The sequence below is a fragment of the Talpa europaea genome (assembly GCF_964194135.1).
Source record: "Talpa europaea genome assembly, chromosome: 10".
NCBI lineage: Eukaryota > Metazoa > Chordata > Mammalia > Eulipotyphla > Talpidae > Talpa > Talpa europaea.
The window spans coordinates 7069327-7089641 of NC_140077.1; the positions used below are offsets into that span (position 1 = coordinate 7069327).

Sequence of the window (20315 nt, forward strand, 5' to 3'; positions counted from 1 at the left end):
AAAAGAATGAAGCTTGACCACTACCTCACACCATGCACAAAAACCAACTCAAAATGGATTAAAGAACTAGACATAAGATCTGAGGCTATAAAATATATAGAAGGAAATATAGGCGAAACACTACATGACATGCACCTCAAAGACATCTTTATAGACACATCACCCAAAGCAGTGATAGTGAAGGCAAAGATAAACAGCTGGGACTACATTAGATTAAAGAGCTTCTGTACAGCAAAAGAGACAGTAACCAAAACAAAGAGAAACCCCACTGACTGGGAGAAAATTTTTGCACACAACACTAATGATAAAGGGTTGATCACAAAAATCTACAAAGAGCTGATCAGACTCAACAAAGTAAATAATCCAGTCAAAAAATGGGCAGAAGAGCTAAAAAGAAACTTCTCCAAAGAGGAAATACAAATGGCCAACAGGCAAATGAAAAAATGTTCAACATGGGCCTCCCCAGTGGAGCAGCAGTTGAGCACTAGGTTGTGAAGCTGCCCACAGCCTCTGCAGTGCCGGTTCAATCCCCGACCGCCAGGCGAGGGTCCCACATGGCGCGTAGACCTCTCCAGCCGCCTGCTGCTCCCCTCAGCAGTGTACTTCGTCACTCTGCCTGTTCTACTCTCCGCTCTGGCTCTGGTGAACTCTCTCACCCTCCCGCGCCTCTGACTGTACCCAGTGCTTATATAAATAGATAAATAAATCTTTAAAAAAAAAAAAATGTTCAACATCACTTGTAATCAGGGAAATGCAAATCAAAACTACAATGAGACACCATCTTACACCAGTGAGAATGGCACATATTAAAAAAACTAGCAACAGGGCCTCCCCGGTGGCGCAGTGGTTGAGCGTTGGTTGCGAAGCTGCCCACGGCCTCTGCAGCGCCGGTTCGATCCCCGGCTGCTCCCCGGCCACTGGAGGAGGGTCCCACATGGCGCGCAGACCTCTCCTGCCGCCCGCTGCTCCCCTCAGCAGTGTACTTTGGTCCTTCTGCCTGCTCTGCTCCTCCCCGCTCTGGCTCTGGTGAATTCTCTCACCCTCCCACGCTTCTGACTGTACCCAGTGCATGCATAAATAAATAAATAAATCTTTAAAAAAAAAAAAAAAAAAAAACTAGCAACAGCAAATGTTGGCGAGGATGTGAAGAAAAAGGAACTCTCCTGCACTGCTGGTGGGAGTGCAAACTGGCCCAACCACTATGGAGAGCTGTGTGGAGATTCCTCAATCTACTAAAGATAGAGCTTCCATATGATCCAGCAATTCCACTCCTAGGTATTTACTCAAAGGACACAGAAACATTAATTCAAAAGGGCACCTGTACTCCTATGTTTATAGCAGCACTATTTACAATAGTTAAGCTATGGAAACAACCCAAATGCCCAAAAATAGATGACTGGATCAAGATGTGGTCCATATACACAATAGAATATTACTCAGCAATCAAAAAAGATAAACTCATGCAATTTACAGCAGCCTGGATGGCGCTGGAAGGGATCATGATCAGAGAAATAAGCAGAATGAAAAAGAAAAATATCGGATGATCTCACTCATAGCAGGAATTTAAAAAACCTAAGTAAGGGACCAGGAAAAAGACTAATTATAATGAAGAAAAAATCAAAATCAACAAGCAACTATAAACCAGAGACACAGTAATGGGGGTTAGGGGGTGCAGGAGAAGAGGAGGAATCAGGGCCAAAATAAGGGGAGTGGGAACTGTATGGGGGTATGGGGAATATAACCAAAATGAAAATGCAAAAATGAAAAATGATGTAAGAATTATATAAAATATTTTTTAAAATCTTAAAAATAAATAACTTTAAAAAAAGTTAGCATAAAATAAGGCATAAGCAAAAATTTTAACTCTTTTTTTTAATAAATTCCATTTTTCTTTCAGTTGATTGGGAATCAGGATACCTGACAAAAATTTTGCATAGAAAAATAACAGAGGATGTAGCGAAAGGTAAAGAAGGAACTTCAAGGAATAAAAATCTTTCTTGATTTCAGAATGGCCATAGTGAAAGTTCATGAACATCCACAGAAAAAGAAAACACCTTTAGGGGCCTCCCCGGTGGCGCAGCGGTTGAGCGCTGGGTTGCGAAGCTGCCCGCGGCCTCTGCGGCGCCGGTTCGATCCCCGGCTGCTCCCCGGCCACCGGAGGAGGGTCCCACATGGCGCGCAGACCTCTCCTGCCGCCCGCTGCTCCCCTCAGCAGTGTCCTTCGGTCCTTCTGCCTGCTCTGCTCCCCGCTCTGGCTCTGGTGAATTCTCTCACCCTCCCGCGCTTCTGACTGTACCCAGTGCATGTATAAACAAAACCAACAAACAAACCAGCAAACAAATAAATAAAGCATGCCTCTATAAAAAAATAAAAAAAAAAAAATAAAAATAAAATAAAAAAAAAAAAAAAAAAAAAAAAAGAAAACACCTTTACAATGGACCCTGCCATAGAGAGAATGCTGTTTAAGTGAAAAGTTTTATGAAACTATATGCCCTGAAATAGTTAACATTCACTAAAATCCAAGTATGTCATCAGCCCTGTGTCCCACCAAAAATATTACCTACATCTGTAGTTCTCAAATGGGACCATTCAAAATTGAGTGGGGGCATTTTCAGTTGTCACAGGACCTGGTGAGCGCTGCTGGCGTTTAGATCAAGAATTCCAGATTGCCTACACCACAGGCAAAGTCTGCAGAACAAAGAACTTCCCTGCCAAGAGTCTCCACTGAAACACCAGGTCACGGTTCTCAAGCACAGCAATTTTACTCTCCAGGGAACATATGGCAACCACTAGAGACATTTTTGGAGTACAGGGGGCGGATGTCACTGTTACCTAGTGGACAGAGGCCAGAGATGCCGCTGAATATTCTACAACATACGGCACAGCCACCCTCCCTAAACCACATAAATTACAACAGTACTTTATAACCAGCTTACAATTCTTAAGAGTCTTTTAAACATTCACAATGGGAACAAACACACAACACATATACACACACTGATGCCCCACAGAGATTAAAGTAACATATAAACTCAACAGCCATTATGTTAGAGCAAATATTTAATTAACGAATTTGTTGAAGTTGTACTAAACTATTTCATATTATGATTTTAATTTTCATCTAAGTTTGAATTATCTGAAAAACAAGTTATCCACATACCTGTCAACCCCTGTGGCATCCCCACCCAAGGAACTATGCCAGTGAACCGGAAGGAACTCCACTCTGCTTATTTTCTGGTCATCTAAAGATTTCTTGAAATGTGTCTGCAGCAATTTGAGAGAAACCACCCTAAAATCATCCACTTAAAAAGAAAACAGGGGGATAAATGAAATTGATTAAATTTCCCTAGTCTGTTAATTATCAAATGCCTCAAATATGCCACTATTTTTTGTAACACAAACTTTTCAAGGAGAGAGGAAAAAAAGGTTCACAAAATTATTCAAAAAAACCCAGGCTTTAAGGAATTGCTTGCTAACTTTTCATTTGTTTCAGAGGAAAGTATAAATGAATGGAAAACATTAGTTTAACCACCCTCCCAAAATGCAGCATGGCCCAGACCCTGGAATCAAGCTTCCTGCCGAGGGAACCCTGCTCCAGAACCCAACCATCTCATTCCTCACCCAAGAGCGTGTGTGCGTGTGCCCAGAGCTACACATGCCTTAAAAGCATATCACACACAAATTATTCCCCAGCAACTCTAAAATCTCCTCTCACAGTCACTCAGCCAATAGAATATAGCTGAAAGGTATGTTAAAAATTAACATTTAAAAGCTTTCCTATTGGCTCTCAAATCATTCCGTGAAATTAAGTAACGCTTACCACATTCAATAATACTTCTAAAGCGCAAGTCACACACGGGTCCAATGCCATGCACCATGAACACCAAATGGTCAACCTGCGGCATTTCTCCTAGAAAAGAAACAAACACACACACACACCCCACCTAGATTTGTTTGGGTTTTCTTAACAGAACAGCAATAGTCTAGATCGCCTTCCTGTCACTGCAAACCTGCCAAACTAATAAACCCCACTCACCTCTAACAAATTATAAGAACAAAGTCCCAAGTCTGTCTTGGCAAATGACAATAAATTTGACCAAGAAGTGAAGGAAGAAAACCATCTCTGATCCCAGAGGCTACCAGCATACGGTGCCAGAAGTTCTGTCCCTATAAAGACTCCATAACCTTATGATTTCTTCGAACTCCTCAGATACTAAGCCCCACATGGAAAAACAAACTGCAATATAAAACTTTTAAATCTTTTCCCAAAATCCTCCCCTTTGTTAAATTCACACTTACTATATAGGGACATTTCCAAATTAAACCTACTACCGTACTCTGAGTATTTCATTCAGATTCATTATGAGTGCATTTGCTTTGTAATCTTTCATAAGACAATGAAACAACCATGATGTCTGTAATTGTCGAAATAAAATCCATACTTTAAATGGCACGACAGGAGAAACCAAAGCATACCCACTGGAGCAGCGGGATGGCAAACTATATAGCCCATGGGTCAAATCCTGCTCGCTGCCTGATTTTATAAATAAAGTTTTATTAGAATGGCAGTTATGGCCATGTGCTTACATACTGTCTATAAATGCTTTCACACTATAACAGCAGAGTTGAGAAATACCACAGAATGTATATGACCTGCAAAGCCTAAAATATTTACTGTGTAAGTCTTTATAGAACAAGTCTGTTAATTCCTGCACTTTATTAATACAAACTATTTGAGGCCAGGGCCTCCTTGGTGGCACAGGGGTTAAGTCTCAGTACTATCAAGCTATCCCCAGCCACGAAAGCATAAGTTTGATAGCCAGCTAGGGAGCTGATCCACATGGCACAGCAGACCTCTGTCTCGCCCCCTGCTCCCTACAGCAGTGTATTTCAGTAGATCTGGCCTATTCTGCTCCCCACTCTATATCGGGTGAATCCTCTCACGCCCCACACCTCTGGCCTATACCCCAGTTCTTGTATGCATAAATAAATAAAATAAACCTTAAAAAAAAAAAAAAAAAAGACCTAGTTGAGGCAAAGACAAAGCAAGCCCAAAATACTGCCAAAAGTCCAGCTTCAACCAGCCGAAGAGCTTCTTCACAACAATACATATTTTGGAATCTGTATTACATGTTTCATGTATCTTCAACAAATTCTAAATTTAAAAAAAGATATAAAAGTAATAAAATTAAAGAAAGATACATACCAAACTGGCTGATTTATTTTATGGCAGGAAATCCTAAAAATTGTTTCTTCTTTAATCATTCTAAAAACTGATGCTAAAATGGGGGAAGCCTAAAAATGACGTTGGTCCTAAATGCACTACTTTACATACCAGCAGGAATCTCATCCAGGTTGTCATCAATTCCGCGCTTTACAACCCTGGGCCTTGTCTGTCCATCCTGTGTGGTCCCCCACTCATCTGGCATTGATGAAGGCTGGAACTGAACAATAACCTTCAAGATACAACAGAAGGATTATTACAGAACTCACAACCAAATTCATTTGCACTACAGGCTTAAGTAATATATTTCAACAAATAGCTATTTCATACCCTGGATAGTATTTAAGTCAAGCACTAGTACTGTTTCCCCAAAACCAATTGTATAACAGATATGGTAGTGCTCATTAACCCTTAACACTGAACAAATCAATTACCATTATTTCCAAAGCAGATGTTGAAAAAATAAAACAACTAAATCTGAAGAGTATACCTTGATTTGAAAATACAACATAAAAATCCAAGTTTACAAATAAGAAATCAAGGGAACGTTATCAGCAACAGAGGAGTTTTTGCCTTATAAATACATGTAAGTAAAATTCTTTAAGCACTAAGATTCTTGGTTAACTTATAAATTCAATTTCAATGACAAAAACTGATTTATCCAACACTGTTTAGGAAGACATACATTCTGCTACATCAACTGCATTAACCTCAGCCTGTGTCACATGGAAAAAATTTTTTAAGTATGTAAGATTATGTTTGCATTAATAAAACAAAAACAAAAAAGTTAAGAGTGGCTACCATGCAGAGGGGGAGGTGGGGAATGCAGAAGATTTGCATTTGATATCTTCTTATAACATTTAAATTTTGCTGTGATGTTTTTATTTTTATTTATTTCAATACCAATAGAGGTGGTTTGATTTTTTATTGTAGAAAAGTACAAAAAAAAACACCCTATAAATAGCCTATGTTCTGAGAAAATTATATGACCCCAAGAGGTAAACCTTATTGCAGGTGAGGAACCTGGAGCTCAGGGAAATTAAAGATGGTAAATGAAAGAATCTGACCACCACGAATCGGTCTCAAAAAATGTTTGTGGAGACAATACAGATAAAAAGAGGAAGAACATATTTTTCCTTTAAAGAGGAAAATGAACTATCATCAAGGGCAGGATAGGCAAACTACGGTTTGCAGGCCAAACCTGGCCCACCACCAGCTTTTATAAATAAAGCTGCACTGAAAACATACCTGTCAGTTTACATATTGTTGCAAGTGTTTCAGGCTACAGTGGCTGAGCTGGAAGCTCCAATAGAGACAATATAGCCTATGGGGCCTTAAATATTTACTCTCTGGCCCTTTATTAAAAGATAAAAGAAGTATGCCAGCCCCTAATCAAGTATATAAAATTACCAAGCAGACGAAACGTCAGCTAACACGTTGCCATAAACAGAAACTTCGTAAAGCAAATTAAAATGTAAATTTCATTTTTATTTCTACAATCATCATGAACTTTAGTAAAATGAAAAGGAATGCACTTGATGTAAATACATTTCTACTGCAGACACTAATAAAATACTAAACACATTTAGCAAAATAATAATTTAAATAAACACTTTAATATCTTAAACAATATCATTACCTTTGGGTTGTGCATAACAATTGTCTCTCCACTTGGGAACTCTAACCTGCGGTGCCACTGATTTGTGGTTACAGCTTTTTTATATTCTGCCTACAATAATAAAAACAACATATATAATCCACTCTGACAAATTGAGAGAATGTATGGAAGAAAAGGTAATAAAAATATCACCAAGAAGGTAATAAAAATAATAGCAACTCTGTCATACTAACTGGTTACCATATTTATCACTTTACATATGTTCCCTTATTAATTACTCTCAATCACTCCTAAATCATGTTAACCAAGATTCTGACAATTTAATAGTTTCCTAGGGTTGCCACAACAAAGTACTACATCTGAGGGGCTTCAAACAACAGAAATGTATAGTTTTACAGTGCTGGAGGTTAGAAGTCTGGAATCAAGGTGACGGCAGGGCCCTACTTCCTCTGAAACTGACAGGGAATGCCTTCCTCCCCTTCGCAGCTGCTGCTGGTTTGCTGGCAATCTTCAGTGTTCCTTGGCTTATAGATGCATCCTCTAATCCTCTCGTTTCACATGGTGTGTGTCCATGGTGTGTGTCTTATAAGAAAACCAGTCAAAGTGGAGTAGGGACCCACCCCACTCCATATAACAGTCCTGTTGACTATTACATATATAACAACCCTATTTTCAAATAAGGTCACATTCTGACTTTGACGTTAGTATTTCAACAAATCTTTGGGGGGGGGGGGTGTTGGTAGTGGGGTCATAATTCAAACCCTAGCAGACATTTTAAGTTCACAAATGTACAAGGTTACACACTGCTAAGTAGCAAAGGCAGAACTGCAGGTCAACATCAGCTGCAACTTTCTGACTCCAAAGACCTGGCTGCTCAAGCACTTTATTCTTCCACCAGGTATAGTATTCTGCTTTCTATAAGGCAAAACCCTGCAGGTCTCTTGGACAAAGATAAGCTAAGTAAGACACATACACTGTCCAAGATTTGTTGCTTTGTTTTGGTTTTTTTGGGTCATTACTAACAGTGGTTACTGGATAATCGTGCCAAAATGTAAATCTTTTTGTCAGTCACAGTATCTCATCATCAATCCCTATCCATTCAACCCTCTTATTTTGTATTTTTTCTTTTTAAACATACTGTAATTTTAAATATATATATTTAAAAAAAGGAAAGTTCATTATTTTCACTTCATACTCCCTCTCAATTTAATTATATATTATTATTATAACAATAAATCCTATCTGGCAGTATCAGTTTCCATATATTCTTCTTCAAATCAGTCTTGGTTATTCTTACATTTTCACCTTCCATAAAAATTTAGAAGCAGTTTGCAGATTTTACCTAAAAAACCTTGATGTTGTAAGAACACAGGAGCAACCTCTGAGCCAGTGGGTGGCACTCAGTCACTGGATGATAGAAAGTAGAGCTTTCTAAATCCTACCCTCAAAGAGGGTAGTGGGGAAAAAGTAACAGAGCTGAGACGTCTGGTAGTTAAACTGCTGGTGAAGAAGGGTGTCTGTGGAGAAGCTGCAAGCTTGCCACATGTGGCTTTGTTTCTTGTTTTAATTTTTCATAGAAGATCTAGGGCGTAGGCCAGAGGTGCGGGGGGGGGGGGGCGGAGGGGGTGAGAGGATTCACCAGAGACAGAGTGGGGAACAGAACAGGCAGATCTACTGAAATACACTGCTGAGGGGAGCAGCAGGCGAGACAGCTAACCCTATGTGGGTTAGCTCCCTGGCTGGGAATGGAACTCAGGTCACAGCAGTCATAGCGCTTAGACATTAACACCTAGGCCATCAGGGAGGCCCTACATGTGGCTTTGGCTTGGGCCTTGGTCTCTGCTCAGCAGACACTATCTGGGACAGGAGAGACTGCATCCAATCAGTGGCAGCCTCTCTTGCTCTCTCCCTGTATAAATAAATCCTGTTGTTGTTTCTCACCATATGTCTGCTTTTGAGTGGTGTCCTGAAGTTAGTTGTAAGCACTCCAGTGAGGACCCACAAGTCATCATTTATGTCTTTCGATTCTATTCTGAAGTTTTTTTCCATAAAGTATATGTGTATTTTTGGAACTTTTTCCTACTTAGTATACAGTTTCCTAAGTGTTATAAATAGTAACTTTTTTTTTTTTAATTTATTTATACAAGAACCGGGGTACAGGCCAGAGGCGCGGGAGGGTGAGAGGATTCACCAGAGACAGAGCGGGGCAACAGAACAGGCAGACTGACGAAATACACTGCTGAGGGGAGCAGCAGGCGAGACAGGAAAGGTCTCCTCGCTATGTGGGTTGTTCCGAGGCGGCGAGGATTGAATGGGCACTGCAGAGGCTGCGGACAGCTTCACAGCGCTGCGCTCAACCACCTGAGCCACCGGGGGAGGCCCAGTATCGTCTTTATTATGGTTTCTAGTTAGCTATTTCTACCACATAGGAATTCTATAAATTGGTATATGCTCATTTTATATCCAAAGACTTGCTAAATTCTTACATTGGTATACAGTGATGTAATTTATAGGAAATACACATATTTGGTTATTCAGGTGACCAAATATATTCCTCATACATATGTGAGTCTCACCTACAGTTCCTATCTCACAGTTCCCCCAAAAGCCTTGAAATTTCCCAAGTGTTCCAGAATGATAAAGGTGTCTTTTGCTCTACTTGGGAAGACAACTTTTGGAAAACACTTGGAGAATGGGGGCTGGTTACCAGAGAACCAAAATGATCAGAGGGTGGAACTTTCATTTCCACTCCTAGATTTCTTAGGAGAGAGGGCGAGGATGGAGTTCAGTTGCCACTGATCAGTGATTTAATCACTCAGGCCTATGTAATAAAGTCTCCACAAAATCCCACGAGGAAGGAGGAGCCTCCCTGCTGGCACAAAGGGTTAAGTCTCAGCACTATGAAGCAACTGGCAACCACTGCAGCACGAGTTCAACCCCCAGCCAGGGAGTTAACCCACATGGCGTAGCAGACCTCTCCTGTCTCGCCTGCTGCTCCCCTCAGCAGCGTATTTCAGTAGATCTGCCCGTTCTGCTCCCCACTCTGTCTCTGGTGAATCCTCTCACCCCACCTATACCCCAGCTCTTGTATGCATAAATAAAATAAATCTTAAAAAAAAAAAAAATCCCAAGAAGAAGGAGGTTCAACTTGGTGAAAATATGGAGAACGGCCTCCCGCAAGAGGGCACAGAACACCACATCTTTTTCCCGTATCTTGCCCTACTCATCTCTTTTCTATGCTTACATGTGTAGTCAGCAACAGATCCCAACAGCCTAAGTTCTTCTAAAGGTTTGATACAAGTACATTATTAGATTTGTGATACGTCCCTGAAAAACAATCTATAGACACTGAGGACACAATCAGCACCTCATAAAGTGATGACACCACTTAGGAAGCAATCTTCCTTGTGAGCAGGATAAGGACAGGCTCCCCTAAATAAAGTCTGCCCCATCGTGAACACTATGCAGAGGCTCCAATGTATGTATGTCCCATGCTTTTTAAAGAAAAGCGAAAGGAATAAAGCCCACATACCTCTAGTTTTTCACTGAACTCCTCTGTATAGGGAACGAATCTGCTATCTGTGTCCCCTTTATAAAACCAGGTACAGCGTCTCACTTCAGTGGGCTCCTCTTCCCAGTACACAGCCTTCCTCATTCGGTCATAGAGATAAACGTCATAGCGTCCCCCATCCGTGCCCAGAACCACACTCTCAGGGTCTGGCTGGACTGGAGTACAAAGTCCACATTGTAACCCAACAGTTACCAGGTATATTTAAAAGTAATAAATAATGAACATGGTGACTAGTAAATCCTTAAAGACAAAGAACTAAGCTCATTTTTTAATATTATTTTTTTTATTTTTTACATCACTGTTCATTTTTAAACAATATTTGCTTCCCACCACCCCCTCAGGTGTAGTGCCCATGGAGTTTCCTTCACCAGTGCACCCGTGCACCATCACCTCAGTCCCCTGTGCTCCTCCCTCCCTCCCTCCCTCCCTCGGATCCCTCTCCCTCCTCCTCCCCAGTAGGAAGTCTCTGATTTATAATTGTCTGGTTTTGCTTTGTTATGTTTTGTACTGTTATTTTTTTTTTTTTACACTGATGTCTTATTGGGTCCCTCTATATTCCTGCTATAAGTGAAACCATCTGATATTTTTCTTTTTCCTTCTGGCTTATTTCACTGAGCATCATTCCTTCTAGTTCCATCCACGTTGCTGCAAATGTAAAGCTCATTTTTTTGTTTAAAAACAGAAGTGATCATAAAATAATTCCAATAACTGGTGGATATTTTCTTGTAATCAAAGTGGCAATACTCCATGACATGTTTTTAAGACCCAATATGAAATAGCTTTAGGATAGAAATATTTCTGTAAGATTGCTGCGTTTTAATATATTTCTGTGCACTAGTCTCTCTCAAGAGATGGATGTTGTTCCAGCACTGCCAAAACTCACCTGAGCATGGAACACTTTCAAATCACCTTCACAAACAAGAGTTTCATTTAAAAACACTTTATAATTTCTCTGATTTGAAACAGCTTTAGACAAATTATTTCTCTAATAACAAAGCACGTCTTCAAATACCTTGTTCAAGTAACTCCGAATTTACATTAATACCACCACCTTAAGGTACAGAGTCTGAAGGGATCTACAAGGTTAATTTGATATTCACAAAAAGTAGGCGATAAATAGTCTTATTTTTTCTCTTCCTAAAATCAAATTACAAATGATACATGATCAGTGCTTACCTGAATTATAGATTTCTTCAAGATTTAAAGAGTCAAACACACTGAAAGGCATCCATAGTTGTTTGTATTCTACCTCCTTGCAGTAAAACCAGTGAGGCTGCACAGGTTCATAATGATTTTGAAGTAGAAAAGGAGGCGGCGTTTGCACAGAGGGCCCGGCTGGCCTCGCAAGTGCCTGCTGCTGTGCTGCAGGGGCCACCCCTGACTGCACCGAGGGAGGAATCTGCAGGGGACAGAAAAATCATGGTTGTTCAGAGGAACAATTGTGTACATGCTTCACACTCAAACTGATACTAGTAATAATCATCCCACATATCTTTCTGGACTACTAGGTCCCAAAGCAATTTTTTTAATCTAGCAAAACAAGCTGCAAAGTGAACTGGACTTTCTCACTGAGGGCAAAGTGAACCAAAACCTTTACAGAAATCAACCTAGCAACATGGCTAAGTTATTTTATCTTATTCTTGAGTGAGTCATTCCTTTCTAAGAATTCATCCCAAAGATATAATTATAAAACCAGGTAAAAAATGACTTACAAGGATGTATCCTACAATGTTATTTATAATAGAAAATCACTGGACACAATCTCACAGAAGACTGATTATTCAAATAAATTCCTTAGAGCCATTAAAAAATGTTTTTTAAAAAAACCTTTAAAATCTTAACATTTTATTTTATTTTATTTTAATTTTCTTTTTTTCTTTATACAAGCACTGGGTACAGTCAGAAGCGCGGGAGGGTAAGAGAATTCACCAGAGCCAGAGCGGGGAACAGAACAGGCAGACTGACAAAATACACTGCTGAGGGGAGCAGCGGGAGGCAAGAGAGGTCTGCGCGCGATGTGGGACCCTCACCCGGTGGCCGGGGATCGAACCGGTGCTGCAGAGGCTGCGGGCAGCTTCGCAACCCAGCGCTCAACCGCTGCACCACCAGGGAGGCCCAAAGTCTTAACATTTTAAATGAGTTCACAAAAACTGTATAGAATCTTCATCTGTAAAAAACATCTAAGAAAAAACATAAGAATCTAACAAAATGGAAACATGAATTATCAAGGGACAATTTTTATTCGGCTAGTCTGCACTGAATATACCTTTAAAATTAGAATATAATTATTTTAAAAGTTGACATTAAAAGTCATTTTGGAATGCTGTATGAATGTTCGACTCACTGAGATTGCTAACTGTGCAGTGGTTGTGCAAAAGAAAATCCCTACTCTTACGAAACACACACTTTAGGAATAGTCATAAAGCAATTAACTTCAAATGTTTCCCCCCAAAAAACTGCAGAGTGAAAAGGGAGGAGGGAGGCGAAAGGATAAGGAGTAGAGAAGGGAGGGAGGAAGGAGGGGAGGAGTGAGTACTGGGACACACAAGGGCACATGTGCACAGACACTGCAAGTGGGGTACATGGTCATGATGGGTAAATCTGGGTTAAGGGCACTGTGGTGTTCTTTGTGCTATTCTTTTTGCAACTGTCTTTTAAATTTGAAGTTACCAGGCCTCCCCGGTGGCGCAGTGGTTGAGCGCTGGGTTGCGAAGCTGCCCGCAGCCTCTGCAGCGCCGGTTCTATCCCCGGCTGCTCCCCGGCCACCGGAGGAGGGTCCCACATGGCGCGCAGACCTCTCCTGCCGCCCGCTGCTCCCCTCAGCAGTGTACTTCGGTCCTTCTGCCTGCTCTGCTCCCCGCTCTGGCTCTGGTGAATTCTCTCACCCTCCCGCGCTTCTGACTGTACCCAGTGCATGTATAAATAAATAAATCTTTTAAAAAAATAAAAAAATAATAAAATATATAATAAAAAAAAAAATTGAAGTTACCAGTCTTTAAATTCTTAATTAGAAACCTTCAACATTTTAATCAGCAAACCAGCATATTAACCACACCACACGCTATGAATCTGGTTACTTTCCAATATGCTGAAATCCAGCATTAGTGAGACCTTGTGTATTGGTTGGATTTAAGTTAAATAACACGGGGGGAGAAAGATGAATGGTAAGGAGCCCACTCGCTATCCCCAGAAGCTGATTATAACACTGCTACCTCTGCGTCGCTGGGGTGGGTTCTTAGTTCTTCCTTTCCTTGGTTTCCCTTTCTTTTTCAATTCAGCTGACTTCCCTTTGGAAGTCAGTTAAATCATTAGTTGAGGAAAAAAGCAAAAGGGAATTTCATAAAATTTACCCAATGCAAATTTTATTTCATCTCTCTCCAGAGATAGTTTGACTATCTAGCTCCAAACTCCAAAAATGTAAATAAAAAAATTATTGGAGTAATCAATTTTCATTCCTGTAATTAGGTACTTTGATTGAACAGTATAATTAAAAAATGAGAAGCTGGCAGTCTGCTAATAATTGCTTCACTCTCACAAGTCCCTAGACGACATTTATTATCGGTCTCTTACACTAAAATCTGGAAATATTGGCATGTAGTTAACTCATTAAAATCTACTACTACTTCCATAAATAGGAAATATAAATTATGACCATTTAAAGAGCTACCTTTAAAAGAAGGTTTACTTCAAAGCATGTAGCTTACTTGAAAATAATTTATCAACATACTGATTATTAAAATCACAGAGTTTTTAAAAGGCTAAGATGAGAGAGATCATAAAGCAGAATGAAAACTCGGATATAAAAATGTATCTTCATACCGGTGCTAAAGATCCTGGAGGCATCTGGTACATCTGTACAGGGGGTCCAGAAGGTGGAGGATGGGTAGGATGGCCTGGCGCCTGGCACTGCTGCAGCTGAGGAGGTGCAATGTAGGGATTAGCCCTGCTGCTTACAGGGGTGTGGCGATATGGATTGTATCCTTGTTGGGGTACGCCTTGCGGTGGGCTTCCAAAACTTGAAGGAGGGAAACCACTCGGCTGAGAAGGCAGGTAAGTACTTATTCCCATCTGTGAAGAAGATGAAGCACCGAACTGAGCCTTCGAAATGGATGGTGAAAAAGCATTCACTGTGTCTTGGGATCCAGTTGTGAAAGGGAGAGCAGTTGGGGGCTTGGAGAATGTGGACTGTCCAGTTGACGTCGCTGCAGTTGTTAACGGGGATTGTCCAATATTCCCAAAAGGATCACTACTGCTTGATACCTGAGAGAAGTAACTGAATGTCTGTGGGGTGGACGTGTGAGCGCTCGTCTGACCGAGGAAGCTGTCCTCCTCACCAACGTCTGTGGAATCCTCTGAAAGGGAACAGGGAAGCAGTTTAAAGGGCATTGCACCCATCAGCAGACATGACTAGTGACTGCGCTCTCATTTTATTCAAACTCACACTTCTGCATTATGGAATAAAAAACTTTTTCCTCAAACACTTTTTTTCTTTAAAATGAGAAGATAATCAAAAATAACAAAAGGAATTAAAAACTACAATTCATTCAAAGCCCACCTCCCAGAGACAATCACTGATATCACTGCTAACTTTTTGGTACCCGCCCTTCCATACAACTTAACACAAATAGTTATGTGCTGCTTCGTAAATATATAGATTATAGATATTTATGTATAGAAATTTTTGAAAATAGAATCAAGATCCATACCTGGGGCCTCCCTGGTAGCGCAAGGGGTTAAGAAGCAACCTATGAAACTATCCGCAGCCACTGCAGCACGAATTCGATCCCCAGCCAGGGAGCAACCCACATGGCGCAGCAGACCTCGCCTGACTCGCCCGCTGCTCCTCTCTTCGGTGTATTTCCATTGATCTGATCTGCTTGTTCTGTTCCCCACTCTGTCTCTAGTGAATCCTCTCATCCCCCTCCCACACCTTGGCCTGTTACCCCAGCTCTTGTATGCATGAATAAATATTTTTTTAAAAAAGATCCACACCTACTGCTTTTACACATTGCTTCAAATGTTTCTTCTAACAATAATCAAATATTATCCTGCTACCCAATTACACATAATTTGGTTTCTCCAATTATGACAAGAATCTGAAATACAGGTATTAACTTTGTTGACAGGAAGAGGCGTGTTGATGTTCTTGGCTACAAAGCACTCACTGTATAAATGACCATGTGGTATTTGTATTCCAAGGCAAAGTAGGTCAACCATTAATTGCCATCCCTAAAATCACAGAGTATCACCATCAAATACCTGGTTGTTAGAGAACACTAAAACACTAAAAAAGTCATTTTCTGACGAAGGAAAGTCTTCTCACTTCCTTTTACCCAACCTGCTCGTCACTGAAGGTATTAACATCAAGCAAGTATTTATTTTCTCTTCTGCTACTAAGTTGTAAAGTAAAAGCATTTTCCCTCTACATGACCTCAAGTGTCCAGTCGACTCTTCCTTACTAAATGTTTATGAGCCCCGAGCTTGTTCTAACTTTCCTTCTCCTCGTACTGACCTTTACCTTCTGTCTCATTCCCTCTGCCCCCTACTGCAGAGGGATGACCCTCTGGAGGGTGGGCCCGCTCCCAGCACTCGGGCGTGCACCGGGCAGACTGCCCTCAAGTCCTGCCACCAAGTGTAGTTGCCTTTCAAGCTCTCCAACCCTGGGCCTCTGCTGAAGGAGGCCCCTGGGCTAGAGCAGACTCTGCTTTGAGCTTCTGGGTTGTTCCCATTATACTTCGCATACATTAGTCTAACTTAAGATACTCTATCATTCAACTACTCCTTTCAGTTGTTTCTTTGTAACTGAAAATTAAATATCACTTCCTGCACAAGGCTTGTATCATTCTACTTTTTTTCCTGCAGTTCCCACCCCGTTCTGTATCCCATGGACCCATCTATAATCTCAGCTCATCTCTCAACCACAGAACGAAAGCGCGCACGCAGAAAACATCTCTGCAGTGTCTCTCATCCTTTAAGACAATATGGGATCAACCTAGTACAAGCTTTTTTCTGATTAGCATCAATGGCAAGTGAAATACTGCCTTCAACATAATGCTGACCTGCCTCAGCGACACACTGTAATTACATGGGGACACATTTGGCATACAGACCTACAACTTTAACAAGCACTTATGCACTGATGACACTGTCCCAACCCTGCCTCAATCTGGGCTGTTCTCATGTAGTCCAGAAACTATTTTCCAACTATTTCCTCAATACTTTTCAAGACTCAGCCACACAGACCTCAAACATGGTAATCCTAAATCAGCCTAACTGATCACCTCAAATGGCCCCCATGTGCTCCATTTACCACATCTCACTACTGTAACATGTTTGACAAAATTCATCCAAACCCTCAAACCAGAATCTTTATTTCAGACTTCTCCTTCTCTTACCTTCATTTAATCCTTCAGATCCTCATCCCAGAGGTCTGCACAAGGCAACGCCTGAGAGGCCAGCCACAGATGTGGGGCTAACACTGAACAAAGAGAAGGGCCCTCTGTGCTGACAGACAGAGCTGCCAGCCCGGACCCCAGTAAGTCACTAAGTCCCAGAGTTTTACGGTCTAAAATCTCCCATCAGTTCCCTGCTCTTCACGCCCAATGTGGCCAACTTGGGCCACAGTGCCATGTGCTCCTGCCTAGTTCACAACGGCCTCCAGCCTCACTGCTCTTGCTATAGTCAGCTTTACTTCAGCACAATTTCGAAAAACTCCAGTCTTTCCGAAACACACCTCTAATGTCACTGCCCTATTTACACTCCTACAAAGGCTCCCCAACACTCCATAGGGATGAACTTTGCACTCCTTAATATGGTATGAGGCCCTTAAACTGAGCACTCAAGCCACTCCCACACACACTCTCTTACACTGAAGCGGGTGGGGAAGGTGGAGAGGGAGGGGCAGGAGAGGGGGAAAAAATGTGAGCGCCCACTTCCAGATTCTACCAAATCTGCAGGTCTTCTCATCCTTCCAGGATCTGACATATCCCTCTCTCACCAGATCCCTGATTTTTATTCATCCCCCAACACTTAACTCAGCACCTCTGTGAGGCCTTGAAGGCCTGAGGGACATGGTCTCCCAGGTCAGCCAGTCAGAGACCACGGCTTCCACAGCAGTCACCAACTCCTGTGTGGAGCCAAAACCGCCGTCACAGGGCTTACGTAGTGGGGCGCCGAGTGTACACACACGCTGTGCAGTCACTGAGGGCCATGCTCTCTGCTCTTGTGTCTCCCTGACATCTGAAGCAGGCCCAAGCAAACAGATGCTGCTCAACCAGTGTTTATCAAGTGAATGAAACTTCTTCTTCTGTGTCTTTTTCATTGGCATGATGACCCGGTGCCTCCAAGAGGCAGATTCTTCTTTTGTCTCCTGAAATTCTCTGGAAAGCTTTCTAATGATGAATCTTTTTGAGAGAGAGAAAAATACTTGTTACCAAATTTCTAAACACCATTAATTTTCTCATGGAAATAAAATAAGCTATCTCCAAAAATGTTCAACACAGGTTTAGTTATCCTATACATGACAACAAAATGTTGAGTATTAATTGATAGTGATACACAAACTAAATACTCCATAGCAAAGAAGGGCATGACCCAGACAATGTTTGTGAAGCAAAGGATACGGGGAAAAAAAAGAACCCTAACCCCCCCCACCCCCATGGTCCCACAGTGCTCTGCCACAGTCACACTAGCCTTTCACCAAAATGCACTAACTTTTTGGCCACACAGTCCAAACAAGGCAAATTCCCGACCCCAATCCTTTCGTTGGTTCAACAGCTATCCATTATCCATTGAAAAACTGATCTACACCACCACTGTTCTGTAAGTTCATCTCGGGGAGCAAACACTGGAGGAGGAAGGAGCAAACACTGAAGGTACACGGGAGGGGGTCAGAAGCACCAAAAAGACACCTGAAGAGGACGGGGAACCTTTCTGAATAGCTGCCTCCAGTTTGCCCTGCTTCACTTGTCCAGGAAAAGTTCCTTAGTTCTCCAAGCAAGAGTACATTATTCAATGGAAAAATATTAAGCAGTGTCTGAGGATGTATGTGCTGAGGCACTAAATAAGAGCCTAGAAACAGGGCCTCCCTGGTGGCGCAAAGGGTTGAGATGCAACCTATGAAAGTAGTTGCAGCCACTATAGCACGAGTTCGATCCCTGGCCAGGGAGCTACCCACATGGCGCGGCAGACCTCTCCTGTCTCCCGCTGCTCCCCTCAGCAGTGTGTTTCAGTCAGTCTGCCTGTTCTGCTCCCTGCTCTGTCTCTGGTGAGTCCTCTCACCCCTGACACCTCTGGCCTACACCCCACTTCCTGTATGCGTAAGGAAATACATCTTAAAAAGAAAAAATCCTAGAAATAGACAAGCAAACCAGAGTCACAAACGTCAACGAGTCCACCACCCACACAGAGGCAGACGTGTTGCCGCCACACACTTTCTATAACACTCTGCGCCAGGGGCTGTATCAGTGTTTCACAGAACGACTCACTCCGCGGCTGTGGACAGACAGACACGGAAGCGCAGAGTCAGGAACCGTCTGGGCACAACCCGCGCGCCTCTGCCACGTAATCGTTTAAAATGCAACAATCTCCGAGCACAGCAATAAAGACGCGGCGGGAACGAGCTGAGGCCTCAGAGAGCGGGGAAACGCCCCTCAGAAAAGGAGGTGCACCGTCCCGACTGTGAGGGGCGCGTCCCGCCCGCCTCCCCGCACGCACCGCGGGCCCGTCCCGGGGACACCCGCGGGCCCGGCGGGGCACCGGCAGCGGCTCCGCGGAGCCGTGCGCGACGCCGCGGCCCGCGGGCTCCCTCCACGCAGCGCCGGCCTCGCCCGGCCCCGCCCCCGGCCCCCAGCCCGGCCCCTCCGCGGCGCCCGCGGCCCGGCCGGCGCCCGGGGGGGGGTCGCGGCCGGGATAGCCTCGCGGCCCCGCCGCCCGCGCCCCGCGCCGCCCCGCCCCCCTCGCTACCTCCGTGCAGGTGCAGGGAGGCCGGCGCGGCGGCGGCCTGGGTGACGGGGATGAAGGGCACGTTGAAGCTGAATTCCGTGGCCGACGAGGAGAAGAGCAAGTTCGTGCCCGACGAAGAGGCGGCGGCGCCACCGCCGTTAGGTTTCCTGTCAGCCATGGCTGCAGCCCACCCGCCCGTTACACGTCTTCGGGTCGCCGGTGCGGCTCCGCCGGCCGGAAGCCGGTCACACTCGGGGCCAGCACACTTCCGCACCTGCGCACAAGGGCCTGCACGCGGGGCCGCGGGGCGGCAGCGGGAGCCAGAAAGCAAAATGGCGGCTACAGCGTCATGCCCTGTCCTAGCACGTGACACCCTCCGCGTCCGCGCAGGCTGATGGGAGCCGTAGTGCCGCGGAGATTGCGTGGGGCTTGCGGCCTTCGACGCCACCGCGCAACGAACAGATGTGGGGGAGCTGCGGGAGTGCGCAGGAGAAGCTCACACGACGCAGCCCGCGGACAGAAAGAGGAAAAAGGAGGAGGGCTATTTGTAGCCAAGGCCAACCCAAACTCGGCCACTCTAGCACCCACATCTAGTTTCCTTCTTGGTCCGAACTCTTGTTGGCCCAGAAATAGAAATGATTAAAAATGCTTTATATAGGGCCTCCCTGGTGGCCCCAGGGGTTAAGCACCGCACTACGAAGCAATCTGCAGCCTCTGCAGCACGAGTTCGATCCCTGTCCAGGGAGCTGACCCACATGGCGCAGCAGACCTCTCCCGTCTCGCCCGCTGCTCCCCTCAGCAGTGTGTTTCAGTCAGTCTGCCTGTTCTGCTCCCCACCCTGTCTCTGGTGAATCCTCTCACCCCCTGCATCTCTGGCCTGTACCCCAGCTCTTGTATGCATAAATAAAAATTCAAAAAAATGTTTTAAATATTTAAGCCGTCTGGAAGAGAAAAAAAAA

The 20315-nt window shown here is 43.5% G+C and overlaps 1 protein-coding gene across 4 annotated transcripts in view; it reads right to left on the bottom strand.

The window, feature by feature from the left end:
* SEC23IP (SEC23 interacting protein) overlaps positions 1–19549 on the bottom strand; it is a gene marked incomplete at both ends in the record, with an annotated part of 32569 nt that extends 13020 nt beyond the window's left edge. For 3 of the 4 annotated variants that reach the window (XM_084245169.1, XM_084245167.1, XM_084245168.1), the window contains 8 exons: positions 3161–3302; positions 3821–3910; positions 5336–5456; positions 6864–6953; positions 10375–10568; positions 11590–11812; positions 14233–14765; positions 19378–19534. In XM_084245169.1, coding sequence (XP_084101295.1) covers positions 3161–3302; positions 3821–3910; positions 5336–5456; positions 6864–6953; positions 10375–10568; positions 11590–11812; positions 14233–14765; positions 19378–19534 — 1550 coding nt within the window. Of the gene's footprint in view, positions 1–3160; positions 3303–3820; positions 3911–5335; positions 5457–6863; positions 6954–10374; positions 10569–11589; positions 11813–14232; positions 14766–19377 lie in introns of all 4 variants that reach the window. The other variant, XM_084245170.1, reaches the window with a different exon arrangement.
* Positions 19550–20315: the final 766 nt, after the last annotated feature.